General features: G+C 46.1%; 1 protein-coding gene across 1 annotated transcript in view; it reads left to right on the forward strand.

Moving 5' to 3' along the window:
• The first annotated feature begins 868 nt into the window (after positions 1 to 868).
• SLC1A1 (solute carrier family 1 member 1) overlaps positions 869 to 26,976 on the forward strand; it is a 61,289-nt gene continuing 35,181 nt past the window's right edge. The window contains exons 1-2 of the mRNA XM_029919688.1: positions 869 to 879; positions 25,167 to 25,372. Of these exons, the coding sequence (XP_029775548.1) occupies positions 869 to 879; positions 25,167 to 25,372 (217 nt within the window). The remainder of the gene's footprint in view (positions 880 to 25,166; positions 25,373 to 26,976) is intronic.

Raw genomic sequence — 26,976 nt, forward strand, 5'->3', positions numbered from 1 at the left:
GAGAGGCTCTCTGGAGGAGTTAACATTTTAACTAGGCTTTGAGGGGTGAATAGTTGTTCACTAGGCAAAGATGGTGACAAAAGGTTGTTCTTAGAGGGGAATCTATGCAAAAGAGGGCACAAAAACGGGGCACCTGGGTGGCTCATGGTCATGAGGTTGAGATCGAGAGGAAGAGAGAGTCCCAAGCGGGCTCAAACTCATGAACCTGAACTGAAACCAGGAGTTGGATGCTTAACCAACTGAGCCACCCAGGCACCCCTCAGAAGTTTTCAACTGAACAGAATTTAATTTAATCAGGCATTAAATTAATGTCAACTCAGACATTTCCTGAGTTGAGTAGGGTTAAGGGAAACAACAGGAGATGGTAAGGTAGCCAGGCTGATACCTGCGGGAAGCTATGAGCTCCGCTAAGCCTGAACAACCAAGAGGAGGGGACACTATTACTGCATTCAGTGAGGGTTGGAGCTGCAGCAGAGGGGCCACATGACAGGACCCGTGTGGCTGCAGGAATGCAGCCCCTGCCAGAACCATGGCAAGGCAGGCAGTAAATAACTCTGACCTTCCTCCCTCCCTCCCTCCCTCTCTCTCTCTCTCTCTCTCTCTCTCTCTCTCTCTCTCCCCCTCCCCCCTCCTCTCCCCCTCCCCCCTCCCCCCTTCTCCCGTATCTACAGCTTGTGTCCCTCCTTGGCTAAACTCAGCCAAAACCAGAGGACACGAAACCCTGACTTACACGCTTTGTAGAGATGAGCCTCCTGGGACATGTAGCAGGGCAAGGAAGGACCGAAGTTAAATCTGAAAGGCAAATAGAGAATAACCAGCACAGAGCTATACGGCCTCGAGTGTTGGGAAGGTATCAGGTCTATGAACGATGGCCGAGAAGTAAGTTTGAGGATGTCTGGTGATCCTGGCGGCCGCTGCTTATCGGCATGACGGGAATGAGTGGGCTGATGGGCTCTCCGGCCTCTGGAGCTGCACTCCTGCCTCACCTCCTCCTGCCTTGCGCCGTCCCGCAGGCCCGGCCTCCTGGCCTTGCCCCCGCATCAGCCAGGCTTTTTGTTTTGCATGCAGATGGGCAGATGTGGTTGGTGGTGGAGGCACCCAGAATACCAGTGACACCTTCTCTCCCCACCTGTAATTTAGGACCCATCTAATTGGAAGTGACAGAAAACCCATGTCAGACATGCTTAAGCCAAAAGGGTGGGGAGCGCAGGGGAGGGGAGGGTGAGGCATAGAATTTATGGCCCAGATAATTTAAGAGCTCAGAAATAGTAATTGGCTTTGTGTTCAGCTGGATGAGGGGTTCAAACAATACCACCCGGGCCGGTTCTGTCTTTGCATACAGTTTCTGCACGCCTCTGTTCTCACCCTCGGGCCAGGCTCCCGCTGGTGGAGAGAGAGTTTTGAGTACAGCTGAGGGTTTCCACTTCCCTCTTCCGTGCCCAGCAGAAGAGAGGACGTTTCTGATCCTGCAGTTCAGACAAGGCCCCCTTGCCTTGGCCAGAACCTCAGGCAGCCCTCTTCGGGTCCTGTACCCATTCCTCAGTCAGTCTTGGGACAAAGGGAATGTGATTGTCTGGTTGGCAGGGGCCAGAGTCCCTCCTCATTCGACACCATTTCCCCCGCTCTGAACAGTTGCAGGTTCCGCTGCACCGGAGCCAGACAGAGAGAGTCAGGGTGCACTGTGGCAGCCAGGACGATGGGTATCCGGTGGCAGCTACAACAGACGCCCTGCCTTTTATCTCTTGTGTTCCTACGCTGTTTCCTGAGTGCACTTAGTACATCATCATAGGTCAAGCTTTATAGAACTCATAGTGTTACAGACACAGTTGAAGTTGTTTGGATACTCATTAATACCCCTTGGAATTGATGAATTTTAGACAGAAACCACTTTTTTATGTTTATTCTTTATTTTTTTTTAATTTTTTAAATGTTTGTTTATTTTTGAGATAGAAGGTGAGCGGCAGAGGGGTAGATAGAGAAAGAGACACAGAATCTGAAACAGGTTCAAGGCCCTGAGCTGTCAGCACAGACCCTGACACGGGGCTCAAACTCACAAACTGAACTGTGATCTCATGACCTGAGCCAAAGTCGGACGCTTAACCGACTGAGCCACCAAGGCAACCGTTTTATTTATTTTTGAGAGAGAGAGCGCACGTGTGTGAGCAGAGGAAGTTTACAGAGGGAAAGACAGAATCCGAAGCAGGCTCCAGGCTCTGAGCTGTCAGCACCAAGCCCAACGTGGGGTTCAAACTCAGAAACCATCAGGAGATCATGACCTGAGCTGAAGCCAGCTGTGGAAGTGACTGAGCCACCCAGGCACCTCCAGAAACCACTTTAAAATCTGGGAGAAGGGAAGAAAAATTAAGCAAGGATGACAGTTGAATTTTTGTTTTAAACTCTTAAAAATTCTTTTAAAAAGCCTACAGTTAATACCATATTTAATGGTGAAAGACTGAATACTTTCCCCTAAAATCAGGAATAAGGCAAGGATGTTCTCTCTGACCACTTGTATCCAGTAACTCACTGGGTGTGGGACCAGGGCAAGAAAAAGAAATAAAAGGCATAAGTTGAAAAGAAAGATAGAAAAATGCCCCTGTTCACAGATGATACGATTTTCTGCATAGGAAGTCCCAGCGAAGCTACAAAATAACTCCTAGACTAATAAATGATTTAGCACATTTGCAGGATACAAAGTTTATGCACAGAAATCATTTTTTTATTAAAAAAAACTTTTTTTAATGTTTGTTTATTTTTGAGAAAGTGCAGTGGAGATGAGGCAAGAGAGAGAGAAGGAGACAGAAGATACAAAGCGGGCTCTGTGTTGAGAGCAGACAGCCAGACACGGGGCGCGAACTCACGAACTGTGAGATCAGGACCTGAGCCAAAGTCAGACATTTAACTGACTGAACCACCCAGGCGCCCCAAAAATCATTTTTTTTGATGTGCTAACAACATAAAGTTGGAAATAGAAATTATTAAAATGTTATTGATAATAGCTCCAGAAATACGAGATTAAGTGGATACACACCTGCTCATGGATTAGAAGAATCACCACAATAATGATTGAATTCCCCCCACAATAATGTGATTTATAGATTAATGCAATTCTGATCAAAATCCCAGCAGTATTTTTTTGTGGATACATCAGACAAGAGGATTCTAAACTTTATGTCAAAAAGCAAAGGATCTAGAACTAATAAAACAGTTTGAAAGACCTTTTTTTTTTTTTTTTTGGAGAGAGAGTTCAAACGGCGGACAGAGGGCTGAGGTTGGAACCCGACTGGAGGCTCAATCCCAGCACCCTGGGATGATGACTTGAGCCAAAATCAAGAGTCGAACACTCAACTGACTGAGCCACCAAGGCACCCCAGAACATAAGAAAGTTGAAAGAATCACACTTTACTATTTTAAGACAGTGATCAAGATGTGGTAGTATTGGTGAAGGGACAGACACACAGATCAGTGATACAGAATAGAGACCTGGAAGTAGACCCATGCAAAAATGCCCGATTGGTTTTTTAAAGAAGTGCAAAAGCTATTTGAAGAAGAAATGATAGTCTTGTAAGCAGATGATACTAGAACAACTGGACACCTGTCTGGCCAAAAAAAAAAAAAAAAGAACTTCCATATAAATATATTTTATGCAAACATTAACTGAGTGGGTAACAGATCTAAGAGAAAGGGGTAAAATATAAAACTTTTGGGGGGGAAAAGTCTTCATAACCTAGAGTTAGGTAAGAGTCCTCAGATATCCAAAGCACAAGTCATAAGAAAAAAAATTGATAAGTTGGACTTTATAAAATAAAAAATGCATTTTATGGAAGATACTGTTAGGAAAATAAGCATGTATTCAATGTTCAATTTGTACATCTTAAATATACGTAGTTTTTAACTGCAGTTATATTTCTAAATAGTTGGAAAATAAAAAATAATGAACAATCAGCAGACCAGGAGGAAATAATTACACATCACCTATCAGACAGATCTGATCTTGTGTCCAGAACATACAAAGACGTTTCAGGGGCACCCGGGTGGCTCAATCATTTAAACATCTGACTCTTGATTTTGGCTCAGATCATGACCTCACAGTTTGTGGGATCGAGCCCTGCATTGGGCTCTGCACAGACAGTGCAGAGCCTGCTTGGGATTCACTCTCTCCCTCTCTCTCTGTCCCTCCCCTGCTTGTGTGTGCTCTCTCTCAAAATAAATAAACTTTAAAAAAAAGATTTTTCAAAATTGTAAGAAAACAACCCAGCTGTAGAAATGGGCAAAAGATTTGAATGGACACTTCACCAGAGAGGATACATCAATGGTAAACACACAAAAAGATGTTTAGAATTATTAGCCATTAGGGAAATCCAGATTAACACCATGGGAGATGGCGCTAAAGAGCTAAAATAAAAATAAAAATAAAATAAAAAACACGATAGCACGTGCCGAGGAGGATGTGGAGCCACACACATTGCTGGTGGGAATGTGAAATGACACTGCCTCTCTGAAAAGCCATTCGATGGCCTCTTCTGTAGGGTCCTACATGCTCTTACCATACGACCTAGCAGTCCTACTTCTGGGTATATACCTACAAGAAAAACTTACATTCACACAAAAACTAGTACATAAATGTTTATAGAATCTTTAATCATAATCACTCAAAACAGGAGACAACTTAGATTGTCCTCCGATGAGTGAATGGATTCATACACTATGGTATTTCCATAAGATGTGCTCTATTTGGCAAGAAAAACGAACAAACTATTGACATGATCAAAACTTGGATGAATCTCAACAGTGTGATGCTCAGTGAAGGAAGCCAGTCTCCGAAGGCTGCATAAAGTGGGATCCTATTCACAGGACATGTCACAACAAAACCGTAGTGATGTAGAACAGATTAGTGCTTGCCAGACATCAGGATATGTGTGTGTCTATCTGTCCATAAAGATACAGCAGGACAGGATTCTTTGAGGTGATAGGACTATTCTGTAATCCACATCCTAATTTTGGTGGTGGTGGTAAGGATTTTAGCACATGTTCAAAATCATAGGACTGTATTTACCATATGATAGATGCCGATGTGCACAAGGCTCGGGAGTCAGGTTGGACACAGGTCCATCGTTTGCAAAAGGGGGTCCATGTTTAATGGTGAGGAAGTTCTGCTTCCTGGTGTGGAGAGCAGAGCCTCCCGCGGTCTGATGCTGTCCTCATTCCCACCAAGGATAGCTGAGCTCTTGGTTCTGATCACTGTTGGGCGCGGACAGAAAGGGAACTTCTTAGCTCTGTGTTATCTGCAGGGCAAGCCGGGGCCTGCTGCTAATCTGGCCCGCGGGCATTCATGTCACATGGATGGTGTTGGAGGTGGGGAAGGTTTGCAAACACCCTTGAGCTGTGTTTTGAAGTCACTGAAATGGCAGACAAGTATGGAGGGGAAGCAGAGGTGGCAACGTGCGGAGGCTCGGAGACCGCGGCACAGGCAGGACCGAAACATGGCTGGACTGGGCTGGGCCCGACCAAGGGGCTTGGGAGCCACTCGTGATGGGAAAGCAGTGAAAAGGCCTTACGCAGGAGAGTGACTCAGCCAGATTTGCATCTTGGAAAGATCACTCTGGCTTTGGTTCAGAGCATGAATTGGAGGAGAGAAAACCAGAGGCAGGAAGGTGTAAGGAAGCTGAGGAATCAGTCTTGGGGAGAACTGAGGTGGTCCTGAACCAAGGCGGTGTCCGTGAGGGAAGGAGGGGGAGGCTCAGAGAGCAGCTAGGCCAGTGAATCAGCAGAACCTGGAGGCTCGATGCTCTGCGCCCGGTGAGACATCGGTCATCTAGAGTGTCCCCGGAGTGTGCCACTTTGGACCCAAACTACTTCAGGATCTCAGGTGTGTCACTTGTCCTGTGGGGTCTTAGGCACGGTATCTCATTTCCTGTGCCTCCGTTTCTCGCCTGAAAATGAATTTTCCTCATGGAGTTGCCAAGATCTGTCAGAGGTAGTTAAGCCGACACCAGCCTTCACTAAGTGTTCGCAACGACAGCACAATTTAGGGAGGCAAGGAAGGAACTCTTCCGGTACCTATTTCTATGTAACTGGACACTCCCAAACCTAGTAGCTTAAAAAACAACCATATCATCGTCCCTTGTGGTTGAGACTCAGCAAGGCTCAGCCAAGCAGTTTTCTCCTGCGGTCTGTCCTTGTGACTGCAGAGAGATGGCAGCTGGGGCTGGGGTCCGGTGGGTCCGTCACTTGTCTGCGGCCTGGGGCTCCTCTGGCGTGTGTCTCTCTCTTGCTGTCTCTGCCTCTCTCTCTTTGTCTCTCTCCCATGTGGTGTCTCCAACATGACAGCTTCAGGTCAGGTGCCTCAGGGCTTCAAAGGGAGTGGCCCAGGAAGAGAGACCATCCGAGTATGGCCCCTTTGACCTAGCCATGGGTCCCCACAGCCTCACGTCTACTGCCTTCTCTTTAACACGGCCTGCCCAGGGTCAGGGGGAAGGGACATCTCCGTCCGGGTGGGAAGAATGGCAGATAACTTGGGGACCTGTTTTAAAACACCAGGGTGACCCAGGAGGAAAAGTCAGAGGTCTTCTGAGATAAGGAAGGATCAGTTCATTTCCCATCTTGGGGTGCATATCCAGGTAGGGTTCCCTGAAGACAACTGCATATGGAGTCTGGCATTTGGGGGACAGAATAGAGATGGAAATTGAAGCTCTAAGACCAGCTAGGATCACCCTGAGAGAGTGACCCTCTTCCCTAAAGAGAGCGTGGAAGACCGACTCCTTGGGAAACACCAACACCAGTGTGGAGGGCGGTGTCCAGAAGTGGGGAGTTAGGGTGTCGCCCAGCCTGGCTGGGTCCCGGCACACGTCCATCTGGTTTTCCCCTACGATGCTGTAGTCTGAGAGTTCTTTTTCCGCACCCCAGCATCCGCTAGTGAGGGTCACCACTCTAGCCAGACGAGGCTGCTGTTTGGCCACATCCAGCGTCTTCCCCACGAGGCCGGGAGGGAGCACGTCTGTCCTGTGCGTCCCCAGCAGGGTACACACTCCTCCCAGTCAGGTGTCTTCGCTCAAGTGAGACAGTGCATGAGCAAGTCCTTAGGCAGGGCCCTTCCTTCCATCCGCCTCAAAGTGTGCTGCTCAGTCCACCTCACGTCCCTGTCATCGGCCTTCAGTTCCAGACCCTTTCAGAGAAGCACTCTGGTACAAAGGCTAGTCTCTCGTTTGTCTCTTGTGAGATACCACCAAGAAAGAGGAGGTGACCTGCAAGTTCTGTGAAAGGGCCAGGCTCCAAATGAGGTCTGTGTGAATTCAGGAAGCCGAGGGCTTCACTCCCCGCGTGCCTTCAGAAGACACCCGTGTGAATTTTCCCTGAATGGTGTGAACACCTAGACAGCCAAGTACAGTACACACCAGCTGAGTCCCTCCAGACTTCGTTAGAGTGAGCAGGGCAGAGTAAGAGAGGGACCGCAGAGGGAACCTGGCAGAGTCAGAGTGGCTGTACTTGACCTCTCCTGTCTGGAAGCTGATGAACTAACGAAGTGATTCATACCCCCTCAGCCCAAGCTCCGAAATGAACCATCCTTACCGTCTTGTGAGATCTCCCCCCACCCCAAACCGTGGATGTGGGATTCTCACCCTCCTGCCTTTGCAGCCTCCCCGTTCTTGACGGAGCTGCTTGTCCACCCTCCAGCCCGGGAACAGCCTCCTGACTGCCTTATCTCCACGTTCTAATCCGTCCTGCACACCTCGGGTTTATCTCCAGTCTGGGCAGCCTGTGCCTGCCGGTGCCCGAGCCTGCTCATCATCTCTCCTAATAGCTAATCCCTGTATCTTCCTTTATAGGTGAACAGTGAACAGTGGTTCATCCCATTTAATCCTGACCATGAGCTTGATGATAAGGAAGGGACTTAAGGGTCAGAGGCGTATACTCTCTGCCCAGGCATTCTAAGCATTCCATGATATGCAATTTTTGTTTCTGTAGTTCTCTGCCACGTCTCACTGTGGTCCGAACGCACTCATCAGCAAGCACTGTGGGGTCAGACGGACCTGGGTCTCCAGGCTAGCCATGTGACCTTGAGCAGCCTGACCGTTCTTGCATTACTTTATCTGTCAATTAAAGGCTTGTTAGCGGGGGCCTCAGGTCATGATCTCGTGGTTCAGGGCTTCGAGCCCCGCGCCGGGCTCTATGCTGACAGCTCAGAGCCTGGAGCCTGCTGCAGATTCTGATTCTCCCTCTTCTTTGCTCGTCCCCTGCTCATGCTCTCTTTCCTGTCTTTCGGAAATAAACATTAAAAATTTTTGTTTTTAATTAAAAAATTAAAAATTTAAGACTTGTTATATTCAAAGATTGCAGAAAATAATGGACTTAGGAAAGACTATACTTTCATTGGTCATTTTTATAGTTCATTAAAAGTGCTCAGGACAGAGGCATTTGAATGTTTCTTTCCGCCCCCTCCCCCCTTGGTTTTGGGGTGTTTTCTCCACCCTCCTTTCTCCTCAGAAGCAGTCTCTGCCTGTTGAATTGTATCTCACATCAAGGGCTCATCTGAACTTCTGCCTTTCTTAATCCAGGCTAATGGTTATCTAAAGGCGGCCTTGAATTGCGGCGACTTTGGGGTGGCTCTCCTGCAGACCAGCAAGGTCTCTGGTCTGTGACTGTTGCGCATGGCCCATCCTGCCTCCTGGAACGTGCGGTCTCCGGCAGGACTGTCACCTTCTTGTTAGCCTCACCCCACCGCACTGCCCGTGAAGATGTCGCTCAGGGAGCACGTGGAGGACTCGCTCAGGGCCACCAGATGCTTCTCGAGGTCATAGTGATCATGATAGTTTCCCGGTCACTGCAGTTATTTGCTGTCCTCTGAGCATGGTGGCCCTCCCTCGTCTGATCTGTCGTGTTTCCAGACTGTCTTCAGTGGGAAAACGGGAATGAGAGACGCTCAGGGGCTCCTGGGCGCCTCAGTCAGTTAAGCATTCGACTCTTGATTTCGTCTTGGGTCATGATCTCAACAGTTTGTGAGAATGAGCCGTGCGTGGGCAGAGCCTGCTTTGGGATTCTCTCTCTCCCTCTCTCTCTACCCTTCCACCCCCATCTTTTTCTGCCCCTCCCCTGCTTGCACTCACATGCTCATGCTCTCTACGTAAATAAATAAATATTTTCTTTTTAAAGAGAGGAAGAAATTGACTTGTATTTGATGTAACCTTACGGAGTGTAACGGTTGTTTTTAAGCACAGAGCCCAAGCCAGGGCTCCGTCTCATGGCCCTGTGATCATGACCTGAGTCAGACACTCAACCCACTGAACCACCCAGCTGCCCCTAAGCCTCACATTTAAAAATTGAGTGGTTTCACACCAAGACTCAGATTTGTAGTTTCTCTTCAAAAAAAACTCAGGAGATGAGGCCACTGAAGACCCTCACTTCACAGGCCCGGGCTGGGCTGGGGCGGTGGGGCCACCACAGACCCTGGGTCATGCTTCTCTACTGCTCCTCTGAGCCTTGGCCTTGGACGTCTGCAATCTCTGATGTAAACTGATGTGCCTTTAAACTGTATTTAAACTCTGTATTTAAGAACAGAGCAGTTCCTCATTTTGATTTTAGGGCAGGTGACTAAGGCTGTACAGTGATGGAGGCCCAAGCCCTTTGCCAGCACCAGCCACTTGTCTGTGCGGTGGCTGAGGCTTGCTTCTCTGACTTGAGGAGCCATCGGGGACGAGGGACAAATGTCAGACCACTGCTTCCACAGTCTCCTTTCAACACAAGTCCCTCTCCTTCCCAAGGGGAAAGGTCGAAGTGACTGGGAAGGCCCACCCTCCCCGAAGGGAGAAGGAGGAAGAGCGGGGGTGGGAGGTGCCTGGGTGGTTCAGCTGGTTAGGTGACCCACTCATGGTGTCAGCTCACATCACGGTCTCAAAACTTGTGCGTTTGAGCCCCACATCAGGCTTTGCATTGGTAGCTCAGGGCCTGCTTGGGATTCTCTGACTCTTGGTCTGTCTCTCCTCTACTTGAGTTCTCTCTCTGTCTCCCTCTCTCAACAATAACCATTTTTTTTAAAAGAGGAAGAGAATCTTCTTCACTTTATACTTCGTCACATTTAATACCCACCCCAAGGCTCTGAGTCAGGTAGCTGTCCTTCTTGACCTGTGACAACACTCAGGCACCGGGAGGCTAGTTTGCCTTCTGTCCCAGAGCAAGGACATAAATAGAGACCAGAGTTTGGGCCACTTGTATCTAACTTCTGTCACGTTCCCCCTATTCTGTCTGCACCTCTTCTTCAGCCCCTTCCTACCATATTTCTGAGACTGGTGTTGGTAGGTATTTACTGGTTTGTTTCTGAGACTGGTGTTGTGGGTATTTACTAGTTTGAAGACAATTACAAGCTAAGCTTAAGCTTAAAACAAAACTGGAGCTTCTGCCAGCTCTAAATAGAAGTTTCCGTTCAGCCCTGCACTGGGATTGGGTTCTCCAGGCCTCAAAATTTTCCACCGAAATATCTCTAATTGGATGGTCTTCAAGGAAATAGGACCAAGTGAGAATGCGATAAATACATTGTAAAACAAAAACTTGTGCATTGAAGTTTTTAGGTGAAGCAACCAACGAGCAAAGTCATGGCAGCTACCTGTGTGGTAGAAACGGAAATAGATTTCCTGAGTCTCTTTCCCTTACGCTTCTTTGCGTTTGATTTTCACTTGCACCCAAATAGAAGTTAATTTGGAAAGCTCTGTTCTGTCTGCTTTTAGCGCTGCTGTTCTTATCAATGTGTTGCTCACTTCCTGAGCCTTCCAGTCCCGGGCGAGGCTAAATCCTCTGCATTCCTTATCCCACTTAACCCTCACCTGCAGTCTTGGGAAAGTCTACCGTCCCGTCTGTCCCTCTCTCGCCGAGGAGGACACTGTGTCTTACCGGGCTGAAGGAGCTTACCCGGGCCACACAGCTCGCACCTCTCAGAGCAGACTCAACTCCAGGTCTGGGTGACATACTCACGTTTCCTTTTTATTTGTTATTTTTTCTAAGTTTTTAATGTTTATTTTTGAGAGAGAGAAACAGAACATGAGCAGGTGAGGGGCAGAGAGAGAAAGACACAGAATCCAAACCCGCTGCAGGCTCGAGCTGGCAGCACAGAGCCCGACGTGGGGCTCAAACCCACAAGCAGTGAGATCATGACCTGAGCCAAAGTCAGACACTTAACTGACTGAGCCACTCAAGTGCCCCGTTTTTGTTTGTTTGTTTGAAGTTTATTTATTTCTTTTCAGAGAGTGTGTGTGCAAACGAGCAGGGCAGGGGCAGAGAGAGGAAAGAGAGAAGCCCAAGCAGGCTTTGTGCTGTCAGTACAGAGCCCAGCGTGGGGCTTATACTCAAGAACTGTGAAGTCATAACCTGAGCCGAAACCAAGAATTGGATACTTACCCAACTGAGCCCCCCAGGAGCCCCGACAGACTCACATTTCTGCTGTGACCTGTGTCTTCAGCGGGACTCTAAACGGCATGAGGACCACGACCAAGATTGTGTCATCCAGAGAACTTAAGGAAGTGGTTGGATGCAGCAGGTTGGGACTCAGTAATTAATGACAGCTGATTTTTTTTTTTTTTTTTTTTTTTTGGCCATTAGTTTGATTTTTCTTTTCCTGCAGGGATTTTCAGGTCACAGTGTTCTCAGAATAATCCCGGTTTTCTGTTGGTTGTTTTGATTGATTTTTCTACCCTCTAACTGAAAATTAAGCTCGTATACATCTCCTTTGTGGGCTATGATCTGCAGTCTGTAATCACAACTTTTCTTTAAATTGATCATCTCCTTTTGAGCTGTTAATAAACATGTCTGGCTTCATTGGCGTTTTCAAGTAGTTGTTTCCAGATGGTGAGGCCTTCAGATCCGAGAAACTCATGCATAGCCTACTAAGTGGAAGTTTGAACAAAATGCCACATTTTTGGCAATATCTATGCTATTAGTATGATAATTAAAAGAAAAAAAGAAGTTTCCCTTATATTTTTGTCTCTCTTCCACCCCATGCCAAAGCCATCAAATTGTTAGCCAATCAAAATGGAAATGAATCACAGTTAATATTATCTGCCTTTTTCTTTTTCTGTTTTTTTAAATCAGTTTAGCTTTTGAATGTTTTTTTGGTTTCTTTTTTAATGTTTATTTTTGAGAGAGAGAGGGGGGGGGGAGGAGCAGAGAGACAGGGAGACACAGAACCTAAAGCAGGCTCCAGGTTCTGAGCTGTCAGCACAGAGCCTGACATAAGTCTCAAACCCATGAACCACAAGATCATGACCTGAGCTGAAGTCAGATTCTTAACCCAGGCACCGCTGTGTATGTGGTTTTTTTAATTGAGATATGCTCCACACAACATAAAATTTAAAATCAATTCTATGGTTGTTAGTATATTTACTGTGTTGTACAGACATCACCACTAACATAATTTCAGGGTGTTTCCAATCACACCCCCCCCCCGGCAAAAGAAACCCCATACCCATCCCTCACCCCCATCCTATGACAGCCACTAGTCTGCTTTCCATCTCTGGATTTGCCTGTCCTGGGTAGTTCATATAAATGGGATCTTACATAACATGTGGAGTTTCGTGTCTGCCTTGCTTCATTGAGCATAAAGCTTTCCAGGTTCATCCAAGCCCTAGCAGGTGTTAGCACTTCAGTTCATAGCTGAATAATGTGTCATTACCTAGAGATGCCACAGTTTCTCTATCCAGTCATAAGTTGATAGGCGTTTATTATTTCTCACCTTGGGGCTCTTATGAATAATGTTGCTATGAACATTTGGGCACAAGTTTTTGTGCGAGGTATGTTTCAAATGTCCTTGAGTCTGTATTTAGGAGTGGGATTATTGGGTTACGGGGTGACTAGGTTTAACTTTTCAAGGAAGTACAGTTCTCCACGGGGGATGCGCTGTTTTTCGGACCCGCCAACAACGGAGCATTCCAGTTTCTCCGCATATTTACCAACCCGTCATTTTCTGTTGTGTCCATTTGCTCTTCAAAGATCTCCCTTGAGGAGTGTGAGAGGTGTCTCACTGTCATTTCCATTGGACATTTCTCTAATGACTAATGATAGTGGACCTCGTTCTATGTGATTATCAGCCATTTGTGCATCTTCCTGGGAGAAATGTCTATTCAAATCCTTTGCCTGTTTTTTAATTGTTGAGTTGTAAGAGTTGTGTATATACATTCTGGGCACTAGCCCTTATCAGATACATGATTTGTGTATCTGCCTTTCTTAAATCAATTGCAAAACAAAATTTTTCAAGAAGGTTTGCATTTTGGGGCGGTCTCTGCAAAGCCTTACCTCATATTTGATTATTCATAACTGGAGCGTTGCTAGAACTTACATTCAGAAGTGAGGTTTGGGGTGAAAAAGAAGCATTTTGTTTGCTTCCTTTTGATCATGAGGTCGTACATATGTCCTCCTGCTTGAGAACGCCGTGGCCCCCATGCCCCGTACTGACAGGGGCCCTGAAGACTGAGGGGTGCATGTGGTGGCGGAAGCCTGAGGGTTTACGGCATTTTTGCCCACGGAGGGGTGGAAACTTTGTTTTGCTTCAAAGTTAGGCTTTCGTCTTTTGCTCTTAAAGAGCAAAATAATTCTCTATTGGCCAGTGTGCTGCAGGAATTAAGGGGTCTTTTGCTCTTAAAGCAGAATTCTGGGGGCGCCTGGGTGGCTCAGTCGGTTAAGCTTCTGACTTTGGCTCAGGTCATGCTCTCTCGGTTCATGAGTTCAAGCCCCGCATCTGGCTCTGTGCTGACAGCTTGGAGCCTGGAACCTGCTTCACATTCTGGGTCTCCTCTCTCTCTCTCTGCCCCTCCCTTGCTTATTGTCTGTCTGTCTGTCTGTCTGTCTCTCTCTCTCCTCTCAAAAATGAATAAACATAAAAAATTTTTTTTAAAAGCTGAATTCAGGGGCAGATGAGCTGCCCCTGCCCCAGTCATCCGTCCTGACAGCACATCTGTGGTTGGGGGGAGTTGGCCTGTTTGAGGGGCCTGGATGGAAGCTTCCTAATGGCTCCTCCTTCGGGCTCAGCTGTGACCTGATCACTGCACACCTTGTCGAAGTCCTAGAACCCCAGAGCTGACGCGAACCGAGCAGGGTAGCCGCAGTGAAGGAGGCGACGTGGTGATTGATGGCGGGCGGCAGTGAGGACGGCCCATGAGCGGTGAGGACAGCCAGGCGCAGGCTGCTTGCAGACGGCACGGCCCCCTCGCTTGCACGCCGACTGAGCCCCCGACGTGCATGTCACGCCGCCCGGCCAGGGCCTAGGGTGCCCTCGCCAGGATCGTTTGCATCCTTGAACCTGCCTTTTAACGAAACCCCCGGGTGATGGACACGCTGGCGAGGGCCGGGCGTCGCACGGCCATGTGGGCTGCGTCCGTCCCAGCAGCCCGCCTCTCCACCTCGCGGCTTCCATGGGTGCAGCCTGAGGCGGGTGCCATCCCGGTGCTGGCTCAGCTTCTTTTCCTTGCTGCGTGGTGAAGACCAGCTGGCATCGCCCTGAAGGGAACCTCGGGCTGGGAAGCGCTTCCATAGGAATCCAGAAGTGGTTCTCTCTCTGTATCACTCTTGAGCCTGCGGCCTTCTCCTTCCTCCTCCCCCTCCCTGTCTCTCCGCAGCTGCCCCTTCCACCTTGGCCTTGCGTTCTCAGTCCTGTCCCGCTGGACTCCCGGCCGAGTTCCATCTGGGGTGGGCCCTTCTTCTTTATTCTTTTTTTCTCATGTTTGTTTATTTATTTTGAGTGAGAGAGAGAGAGCACAAGCAGGGGAGGGGCAGAGAGAGATGGAGAGAGTGTGTGAGTGGCCATATGCTTGGATGAGGGGCAGAAAGAGAGAGAGAGAGAGAGAGAGAGAGAGAGAGAGAGAATCACAAGCAGGCTCCTTGCTGTTAGCACAGAGCCCGATGAGGGGGTCGATCCCACAAACTGTGAGATCATGATCTGAGCCGAAATCAAGAGTCAGTTGCTTAACCCACTGAGCCACCCAGGTGCCCCCGTGATGGGCCCTTCTTGAGGGAAGGGGTCTGTCTTATGCCATTCATTTTTATATCTCTATCCCCACCACTGCACCTAACATCCCTTGGACAATAGACATTTGCAGAATTTAATTTGGCTTTTGAAAACACCATGAAGGGGCGCCTGGGTGGCTCAGTTGGTTAAGCATCCGACTTCGGCTCAGCTCATGATCTTATGGTTTGTGGGTTCGAGCCCCACGCTGGGTTCTGTGCTGACAGCTAGCTCAAAGCCTGGAGCCTGCTTCAGATTCTGTGTCTCCCTCTCTCTCTGACCCTCCACTGCTCACACTGTCTCTCTGAAAAAGAAAAAAGAAAACACCATGAAAATTATCTCAGAAGGCACCAAAAATACTTCTTAAAAATGCTTTTTCTTCTGGTGCCAAGATCCTGAGACCTTTATTGCAGGAATATCGAGCAGCATCGAGATGAACATACTTTAATTACATTTAGTGCATCTCTTGGGCTCCCTGTATGTCATTGCTTTAACCGTGAATTTTTATCATTGATAGAGTAAAAGGAAGTATTTTTCTACTGAAATAAATATCAGAGCCTAAGAGAATAACTTTGTAAACTTTTCACACTTCCGCTATTTTATGTGACTTTCTCCCCTCCACCTCTGACACCATTGCTCTCGAGCTCGGTGACCGTGACTCCCCGTGAGGGCCATAACTGTTTTACAGATTTCACAAGAAAACCTGTGACGGGCCTGTAGCCTTTAGTAACAGCTCACATCGACAGAGTATTTACTCTGTGAGACAGGTACTGTTTACTCTAAGCACTTTATAGATAGTCTCATCTTAAAATCTATCAGTGGCTCTATGGAGTTGGCATTTTATTATGCCTGTCATTACAGGTGAGAAAGTAGAGGCACTGGGGGCGAGGTAAGTGTTTGGCCCGAGAGCACACGGCTAATTGGGGAGGACAGTGTTTGCACACAGATCATCTGATGACAGAGCCTGCCTCCTAGAGTTGGTGCCGAATTAGTTTCTTCCTTGAAGGTGTCTCATGTGATTTAACATGCCTCATTTCATCATGTAGATTAAAGGCCCTTTGATTATGCATTACTCTCCTCTCTATCTCCCTATCGGCCAGTGTGTTTCTGGAAGTAGGTGGTCTGGAAATGATTGTCGGCTAATTGATCCCATGAGGTTACGTGGCAGTACTTGGAACAGCAGTGCATGTTTTCATACAGCAAGGCTTTCATATAGCAAGGTCTTTCCTGTATCCAGTGATCTCCACTTTAATCTTGATGAGCTCTTCTATCCATCTTAAAGTGGTCATATTCGAAAGAAAAGGAATAAATAATTGGAGGTGTTGTAACAGCTAATAGTATGGTGGTAGAGCTCATATGGATTAATTCCTACCGTCTCAAACGCAGAAATACAACACCCCTCTCCATGTCAATATACAGCCAAACCTAAATCCAAAAGAAAGGAAAATCCTCCTATAACAGCAAGTAAAAGGGGACTTCTCAAAGCCGTAAGTGTAAAAAGTGATGTAATGATAAGGTCTAGACCCAATTATAGGCCTTAATGATGGGGACAGGGATTTTTATATCCACATGAGAAAAAGAGCTATGATCTTGGACCATATGAGTAAAGGAACTAGAGTCTTATCAGACCTCTGTATAAAGCCTGGATTCTCAAAATTTGGCCCTACGCTTTAGCCCGCATCAGGCTTTGTGCTGATGGCTCCAGGGAGCCTGCTTCAGATTCTGTCTCCATCTCTCTGTGCCTTCCCCACTAGTTTGTTCTCTCTCTCTCTCTCTCTCTCTCTCTCTCTCTCTCAAATATAAAATAAAACAAAAAAAAATTGGCCCAATGCTTGAAAATAATGCCAGAAATATTCTACCCACTGGTTTAGGAAACCCTCGGGAGAGCTTGCCATCTGCCCTTGGCTATGAGTAACGGGGAAAGAGGGACATCTATGAAAAATTAAGATGCAGACCTACCTGGGTGTGTGATTATAGGATGCCAGCCTCCTAAACTGAAAAACTAATAGGAAAACTATCCTAGTGGTCTTATTTTTAAATCCCCAAGAGAAGTAGGTCTCCTGCTCCAAGAAGCCACCCTCCCTCCCCAAAAGAGAAATAGAAGTCAAAAATTATAAACCAGACAAGGAAATGACACAAGTTAATATACACACAACAACGAAGAGAATGCATATTCCAAAAATTGGAAGTAACACAGCCATCTGAAAGAATACTAAGTGTCTTTAAAATGATTGAAGAGAGGGGCGCCTGGGGGGCTCAGTCCATTAAGCATCCAGCTTTGGCTCAGGTCATGATCTCGAGGTTTGTGAGTTTGAGCCCCACATCGGGCCCTGTGCTGACAGCCTGGAGTCTAGAGCCTGCTTCCGATTCTGTCTCCCTCTCTAACCCTTCCCTGCTCGCTCTCTCTAAGAATAAATAAATTTAAAACAAAATTTTTTTAATGATTAAAGAGAAACAGATGAAGACAAACATAAGAGACTCAAATACAGAGAACGAACTGAGGGTTGCTGGCAGGGCTTTGGGTGGGGGGATGGGCTAAATGGGGGATGGGCACTGAGGAGGGCACTTGGGGTGAGCACTGGGTGTTATACGGAAGTGGTGAATCACTGAACTCTGCTCCTGAAACCATTATTACATTATGTTAACTAACTTGGGTTTAAATTAAAAAAATAAAAATAACAAGACAAAAAGGCAAAACAAGCAAAAAGAAACAAATGAATAAAAACTTGGAAATAGAAGAACGATACTCTGAAAAGGATACAGTAAGTTCCAGAAGTTAGAAACTTGGCGGATGAGTGAAATCCCGAGTAAGTGCAACCCAAATCAAGATGCATAGACTGGAAGGTAGGTACTGGAAAAATCAGTCAGATGCATCACAGAGATTAGAAGGAATATTTTTAAAAGCCTCTAATTCCTCATATGTTTGGATACTTATAAGCATATTTTTAGAGCATGTACAGTTCTAGGAAGAAATCACAATAGCGATCGGAAGACATTTAGAACTAAACAACAGTAAGTTGCTACTATGCAATAGCTTAGGGAACGCGAACACAGAATTTAGAAGGAAATGTAAACCCTTACATGCGTACATTGAAAAAGTACCTCTGTGCTAAGCAGTCAACGCACAAAGTTAGAGAAAGAATAGGGCAAGCCTGTTCTAAAAAAAAAAAAAATTCTAGAAAAAAAATGGAACGAAATCATTGGATAAGAGCAGAATTTAAGGTCCAGAAAACAAAGACGCAGTAGTGTGGTGTAGGAGTCCTGCACAGTGCGTCGTTAGGACAGACGTGCCTGTTTTAGCACGAGCAGGCCTCAGTCAGAGTGAAAACGTCTCAAAAGGACAAAGCAGACTGCAGAAAACTCTATCCAGACTGATACCGTGGAAGTCAAATTTTCAAACATACCAATGATATTACACGTTTTAATGGATAGAGACACACATAGAAACCTTTTATGGACCCTCAGCAAAATCACCTGTCTTCCTGAGCCAGACTGACTTCTTAATGGTAGGTGGTGGACAGACAGGGAGAGGTGATTCAGCCTAAAGGATCATCGCGGTTGACAGCAGAGGAGACCACGTTTCCTAATGACAGAGGACGGAGCCAGCCAGGAAGGAAACTTTATCATTGCAATCATAGCAAATTATATTCTTTCATTAACCCCCTCGGGTCCTCCGCATCTACTTCCATCTACTTGGATATGAATAACCGTGCACTTGTTTTTGCTTTTCTCTTGAATTTAGGTACTACAAAGGATGCACCTAATGTACTTTCCTTCCTTGAGCCTGAAAATGAACAGGAACTCAAGCCTTTGTATCATAGGCTCTGCGTGTCCCCTTTGGTTGTCAGGAAAAGTCACCAACATTCAGTAAAATTGTCCGCACTTGAAATGTGTGACAGTTGGGTGGTGGTCACAAAGTATGACCCTCCAAACTCGTATAATCCGGCGCTTCAAAAAGATGGAGAGGTGTAGCGTGAGGAAATGCCTATGAGCTAATGTTGAAGGAGAAATACCAAAAACAAAAGAACGCTGCTTATGTGCCACCTAACAGAAACTTGCAAACGTACTAAGTGAAGGCATCCAGGCACACATGCCATGGTGTCCGTCAGGGTTCTCCTGAGAAGCAGAGTCTCCTGCGTGGATCTACAAGAGACTTATTTAAGGACCTGGCTCACATAACTGGGTTCCACGGAAGTCTGGACTGCAGAGGCCAGGCCGGCAGCTGGGGCAGGGAGCAGACCTGCTGTCTTGAGGCAGAATTTCTTCTCCTTGGCGTTTGCTCATCAGCCTCAGCTGAGGGGAGGAGACCACGTAGATTCTCAAGGGTAATCTCCTTTAATTAAAGTGAACTAATTGTAGATGTTCGCTACATCTATAAAATACCGTCACAGCCTCACCTAGATCTGTGTTTTACTGAATAGCTCATACCACATACAGCCTGGCCAAGTTAACACGTAAGACTAAGCATCACCGCCCCGTGTCGGAGGGCTCCGCTGACGTGGATGCCGGCAGAGGCAGATCACAGAAGGCACGGAGTGGCTGCCGGGCGGGACGCGGGAGGGCTGGAGAGGGTGCAGTGTGTGAGCCTGGCGGAAATACTCTCAAATTCGATCGTGGGGATGGTTGCACAACATTGTGACCATACTAAAAACCCCCTGAGTTGTACATTTTAAAGGTGATAAATTTTATGTTGTATGGATTCTATCTCAATAAAAAATTGCCTCCACGCCCTATAATTATACAGTCACTAAAAATTACAAGAGATGGGGCACTTGAGTAACTCAGTCAGTTAAGTGTCCAAATTTCGGTTTCGGCTCAGGTCAGGATTCAAGCCCCACATCAGGCTCTGTGCTGGTGGTGGCGCACAGCCTGCTTGGGATTCTCTCCCTCTTCCTCTCCCTCTCCCCCCCCCCCCCCCCCCCCCCCGCACCCCTGCTCACTCACTTTTTCTCTTAAAATAAACTTTAAAAAATTACAAGAGATAATACACAAGAATTCATTCAAAGGGCTTGGCACAGCGTCTGACATCAAGTATGTACTCGGAAATCGTTAACCATTGTGTCACAATTAACCTGCATAGTGTACGAAGAAATGAAAACACTTTCACTTTGCATGTATGTGAGTCGGTGAGGTTGGGAGTGAGTTTCTGAACTTAGTATTTCCAGTAGAACCGGGATAATATTGCTTGTGCAGTAAATACATTTTTTAAGGGTTTAAAAATAAAGCTTTGCAGAGCCATCTGTGGGGAGCCAAAGTTCATGTCAAGAGCTCACACCGATGGAGCCATTCAGCTCCAAAGAAGATGAGAAAGGGGGGCAGATACCTCTCAGCGGAAGGACAGGATGGAGACACCATCCTGACGTCTGTTCAGTGTGTGCACATAGCCATTTGGTAATAACTTTGCTCACCCTGTACTTTTTATTTTCTGGTTATTAGCATTCATCTTAGATTAGCTCCCAAAGGGCAAGAAGGCATGTTGCTAATTTGCCTAATAGGATACGTAGCTCAATGGCATGGTGGATAACTATTTCAGTGATAATTAAAACTATTTCTTCCTCTGCCAATAGTTCTTATTTAATCAAGCCAAAATCAGTCTGTGTACCAGAGAACTGTTCTGGGGCTTTGATTAAAAAGAAACCACAGAAGATTTTAATCTCTTTTCTGAAAATACCCCAAAACAAGAACAATGCTGTTTCCATAAACCTGACTCAAATGCCATTCAGCTGTCCCTGGGTTAATTTTTATAACTACAAAAAACCCACATGTGCAGAAGAACAAAGGAAAAACCTGGAAAATGGGGTGAGGGGGAGGATATGTTGGTATAAATCATTATGTGGGATTTTTCTTTAATTTTGATTTCTAGAATTATTTCATTAAGAAAAATTATTAGGGGCACCTGGGTGGCTCAGTCGATTCAGCGTCCAACTTCAGCTCAGGTCATGATCTCACGATTCATGAGTTCGAGCCCTGCGTAGGGCTCTGTGCTGACAGCTCAGAGCCTGGAGCCTGCCTCAGATTCTGTGTCTCCTCTCTCTCTCTGCCCATTCCCAGCTCTTTCTCTGTCTCTCAAATATAAATAAAAGTTAAAAAAATTTTTTTAATTTTAGTGTTTATTTTTTGAGAGAGAGAAGGAGAGAGACAGAGCATGAATGAGGGAGGGGCATAGAAGGAGACACAGAATCCCAAGCAGGCTCCAGGCTCTGAGCTGTCGGCACAGAGCCCAATGTGGGGCTCAAACCCACAAATCATGAGATTATGACCTGAGCCAAAGTCGGATGCTTAATTGACGGAGGAACCCACATGCCCTTTTAGAATTATTTCATGAACAGTAATTTTGTGTTAAGCTTAGAGTGAAAAGAATCGCTCATTTCTTCTAAGCAGAGAACTTGAAGAATAAACCTCTGAGGTCTTAACTGTCTTCCCCCCTAGTTTCTTCCTTCCCTATTTTACGGATACACTCAGCATAAAAAATGGGGAAGGCCTGGCCACCTGTAGGAGGTAATCAGATGGTCATAAGAGTCCATTTTAAAGCTGAAGACACCAAGGCTTGGAGATTCCCACAGCATCTTGAGCCTCAGAAGGGACCTTGAAGGCCTCCCATCCAAGCTGTTTGCCCTGGTGGGAGAGGTTTAAATGGTGGCCCACTCTACACAGCTTGTAAGATGATGGAGTCGGAACTCAAGCCTCTTGTTCTAACATGGGGTCTCCAGCGCCTCACTCCTTGCGTGGGATCTTCTTGCCTTTGTGAGGGAAAGCTGCCCAAGAGTGAGCTCCTAGTCATTTCTGGGGCTGCAGAGGTCGTGCTGACAGATGTACCTTTGGGCTCCCTTGTGGGCCTGGCCAGGGGCCTCGGTAGAGCTGTGCCAAGAGCTGTGCCTAGAGCTGTGCCGTTCAGTGGCATTCTTGACCTTCCCCTTCCCCATTTCCAGGAGTTGCCCTGCCAGGTGGGTCTGGCCTGCCTCCAGCTGAGCTCTTATCCTCAGCAGCTTTGACCTTGGAGACCTCTCTGTGCTCTTGAATCCAGCCCAAGATCCTGGCTCTGGAAAAGGGTAGAGAAGGATTGTGCCCTGTGAAATCCTGACCTCATCTTGGAACCTGGAAATTCTTCCAGTGATTTTTCTTATCAGGCATCTGGTTTTTCCAAACTGCTTTGAGACCAAGATAAAACACACCCATTTACACTGCGTCACTCTTGGCCGAGGCTCCTCAGCAGCTGCTTCTTACACCTGAGGGCCCCGGGGGGACATCTCTGGCCCGGGGCTCATCTCTCAACTGCTTTTCCAGGTCTTGATTGGTATTTATAATCTCCTCCTTTTGAGGAAAGAAAGAAGAAGGGAGGAAGGGAAGGGAGAGAGAAAGGAGAGGAGAAAGGAAGGAATAAAATAAGGAGGGAAGGAAAGAAAGGGAGAGAGGAAAGAAAGGAAGGAGAGAGGAAGGGAAGGAAAAGAGGAAAGAAGGGAGGAAGGAAGAAGGAGGGAAGGGAAGGAGGAAGGAAGGGGGAGGGAAAGGGAAGGGGAAGCGGGGAGGGGGGGGGAGGGAGGAAGGAAGAAGTTAGAATTTGTGATATTCAACTTTAAGAATGTACTTGATAGAAAGTTTTCATTACTAAATATAGTAACCTTTTCATGGTGATCATCACCTCTGATAACTCTGAAATGGTTCTTTGTGGTGACTCTTATCTCTCCCATGAAAATCCACATCTGGATAAAGGCTGACAAACAGCAAGTGTGTTCCTTCCTAATTTCCCTGCGTTTATTTGGGGTGGAAATGATGAGAGGCACAGTTCATCACTAGCAATATATAAACCCTAAAGCTGGAATTCATGGGGTTCTTTTGCTGCTCAACAGAGTGCTTCTGTGACTGTTTTTTGTTTAGCACAGACACATCTCCTTTCTTATTACATACAGAGCCTTCTTTGACAGGCAAGCCAAACCTTTACATGAGACAGCCTGAATAGTATGAGAGAGAATGTCTGTCTGTCTGGGTGTTTTTTGTTAAACACTGGATACTGCAGAGTATATCCTTACAGCGTGAAAGAGGTACGTTTCATATCGAACAGCGGAACATAGGCAATTTGCGAAGTAGCAAGTGGGCACGACATGTTTTTTAAAATTCACTTAAAATATTTTGAATCCTTGGCATTCTTACCCATTCAGGAGTCTCTAGCCCTGGGTTTTGAAATACGAACCAAGTAGGATTGATACTGGACATTTAGAAATGCCGGCACGCAACAGAGAGATCAAGACGAAGGTGGAATGTGTAGGAAACGAAAATTAAACCAGGGACAAGGTTACTATGCAGATACACCATGTGGGGTTCCTTCATTTGGCCTACTAACCGCCACGGGGAGCACAGCGGAATTTAAATGAAAACCCTAGTGTTGATTATAATTTACATGTCTCTTCATTGCCCCACAGTTCTCAACTTGCCCAACAACTGTAAGTTTTCACAGACTCACGATCTGAGTTTGTAAGGAGCGTATCCAGAGATCCCTTCCGAGACTCTTCCTGTCCTTTGTCATTTACTTCCAGTTAGTGGAGGAAAAAAGATGTACAAATCATCGCACCTGTCTTTTCTCTTGGTTTAAAAAAGAGGGGGATGGAGGAGAATGGGGCTCTGAGCTGGTGACTCTGGATCTCAGGGTTGTGAGTTTGAGCCCCAGGTTGGGTGTAGAGATTTCTAAAAAAATAATAATTATTATTATTATAAATAATTATAAACATAAAAAATAAATAAGAAATTTAAAAGGGGTGGGTTGGGAAGGGGCAAAGTGTAGAAAGGAGTAAGGCCATTAGATGTTAAGACCATTTGCAATCTGTGATTTGTAGTGAGCAAAGCCAGCACAAGGGAAGAATTCATATAGACACCTCAGAGGGCATGCTTTCAGAGAACATGCACTTGACTCTTGAACAACACAGGTTTGAACTGTGCAGGTCCATCTATACACGTGTTTTTTTTTTTTTCCAATAAATACAGTCTAGCACTATAAATGTATTCTCTTCCTTACAACTTTTTTTTTTTTAATTTGAGAGAGAGAGAGGGCAGGGAAGGGACAGAGAGACAGACCCAGAATCTGAAACAGGCTCTAGGCTCTTAGCTGTCAGCACAGAGCCTGATGCAGGGCTTGAATTTACCAGCAGTGAGATTATGACCTGAGCCAAAGTTGGATGCTTAACCAACTGAGCCACCCAGGCACCCCATGACTTTCTTAATAACATACTTTCTGTGGCTCACTTCATGATAAGAATACAGTATACAATACACATAACATACAAAAGCTGTGCTAATTGACTGTTTTGTTTATCAGTAAGGCTTCCAGTCAGCCGCAGGCTGTTGGTAGTCATGTTTTTGTGGAACAGAAGTTACACATGGATTTTCTGCCGTGTGGGGTTGGAGCCCCGGACTGCAGCGTAGTTCAGGTGTCCACTGTATAACATTTCTTGATTTCAAACATTTTACTACACTCCCATAATTATAGGCCTCAGTGTCTACAGCACTCAGATTCAGGAGCCTCTTGAGACCAATGTGGACACATTGTTATCTAGAAACAACTAAAAAGGATGCAGAGAGCCTTAGACAATGCAGTTGTTCAACAATGTGTGAATATATCAAACCAAGAGAACATTATTAAAATTATAGAAGTTGCATACACAAGGAATATCATAAAAACTACCATGAGAAGAAGATTTATGAGAAAATGAGAAATATGAACACTGGTAGGTAAACTATAAAACCTAGGACACCTAGGCTGCCTGGCTGGCTGGGTTAGTAAAGCCTGTGAGTCTTGATTTCAGGGTCATCAGTTGGAGCCCCAAGTTGGTGGTAGAGATTACTTTAAAAAACAGACAAATAAATAAAATGTAAAATACCTAAGCTAGACCAAGAATAAGGGGAATGTGTGAAAACAAAATAGTTATATTGGGTTGAGTAAAATGATGAATTTCTTTTCCTGCCCAGAAGGATTTGGGATGTTTTGTCATTATAACTAATTGGAGGAGGAAAGATAAAAACAAAAGCTTTCAAGTGAGGAATGGTTTTTACAGACTTGCTACATAAACATGTGCTTTGTATTCATTAAAATATGGTTTGTTTTTTAAGTCTCAAATTTACAGACTTATGGAAGATCATCTAAACTATTTTTTGCACCATTAAAATGGGAAGAGGGTCTTTGGGGGGTGTTTTTCCATAGAAATGTGTACAGAAAGACTCATTACTATTCCTCTAATCTTTTTTTCCAATCTTTGCTTCTCTTAGGGATTGCCATCGGAGTGTTGGTTCGAGAATACAGCAAGCTGTCCAGTCTGGAGAAATTCTACTTTGCTTTTCCTGGGGAAATTCTAATGAGGATGCTGAAGCTCGTCATTCTGCCATTGATTATATCCAGCATGATTACAGGTACTGGGAGAAAACGGACGGGTCTCTGATTATTTAAGGAGCTGTCTCTTAAGTTGTTCTTTTCTCATTATGGAAAAAATTGAAATGCATTTGATGCAACACACACACACACACACACACCACTCTGCTTGCTTGGAAAGTGTATACTGGCTTGAGTGGAAATATCTCATTGCTCACCAAGTGGCGGTGCTCTGCCTAGGGCGCCGTCCACCATAGCTCACAGCTTCAGTTGGCCAGCGTGTGATGTCTTGTGAGGAAGATGCCGTTTTCTGTTTTCTTTTTTTTCTTTAATGTTTGTTTATTATTTTTGAGAGAGAGGGCGAGCGGGGGCGGGGCGAGGGGGACAGAGGATCCGAAGCAGGCTCTGCACTGACAGCAGAGAGCCCAATGCAGGGCTCGAACTCAACAAACTGTTGAGATCATGATCTGAGCCGAAGTCAGACGCTTAACCGCCTAGGCTTCCCAGATGCCCCGGAAGGTGCTGTTTTCAAACATAAATAACACTCTATCCAGGACACAGGAGTAAAACAAAATCAAAACAAAAAACCCACCACATTTGGCCACAGAAATGTCAACCGTTGTCTCCAGGTGAAATGTGTCTGTTTTGAAATTGTTTCCAGTGGTTCACTCGTCTGTTTCCCTCCTCCCCACCTCGGCAGCTGCCCTGAGTCTCTCTGCCTTCCTCTCTGTGCTTCCCCCTCCCATACCTGCCTTGAAAACACAGCCATGTGCTGCCTGGGAAGCGTTTCATTATGGGCTTGCACCGCATTTTAAAAGCCTAGTGCGTCTGAACTTGTGACACAGTTGGCTTTGGAAGTGCCTTTTCCCTTGGTGGTCATTCTCTCGCGAGGTCCTCTGAAGAGCAGGCTTCCTGCTGGAGATGGAGATTCATCTGGCTTACAGAAGTGTCACTTGTCTGGGTGCGTAAGCTTCTCAGTGCATTCCATAGTTTCTGGGACTTACCTTCGCTCTGGCAGTAGGTAGCATGTGGCCTGACCATCGCTACTGTTGTCTGCTTGAAAAACCCAGGCTTTATGTAATCATGCAGTTAGGAATGTTGACATGTCCTCTTCTAGAACATTTTTCCCCACCACCACTACGAAGACCCGATCTGTGTGGAACCCTGGATGTTGGCCTAGGGTGGGGGGTGGGGGGCAGGATCTGTCTGCTGTGCTCAGCTATAGATTTGGCTTTGGAACTTTTCAAGTGTCAAACTCCAGTCACATTAGAATCTCCTGGTCTGGGTGTCCTTGGCTTGTTCCCAGCCTAAAAAGAGTGTTTAATTATTTTTATGTATGTATTTAATTATGTTTTGAAAAGTCTGGCTTCTTTTACGTCATGCAGCCTGAAGGCCAAATCCCCAGGCCGGTGCTTTGTACCATGTATTTATTGTTTATCTGTTCAACCTTAAGTTATTGTAAAAGCATCTGAAATTTGGAAGATTTCATGTAGGCAGCCGGACTTCTGGCTTCCTCTGAAAAGAATTAAGATCACGAAACGCTGGAGCCACGCCCCATTCCACCCCCCGGACCAACAGGGATCTGGAGCTAAGAGACAGCTACTGTGTTTGGTTTGAAGTTAATATGTTTGAGGGTACCACAGCC

Source organism: Suricata suricatta, chromosome 13 (genome assembly GCF_006229205.1).
Source record: "Suricata suricatta isolate VVHF042 chromosome 13, meerkat_22Aug2017_6uvM2_HiC, whole genome shotgun sequence".
NCBI classification, from domain to species: Eukaryota; Metazoa; Chordata; class Mammalia; order Carnivora; family Herpestidae; genus Suricata; species Suricata suricatta.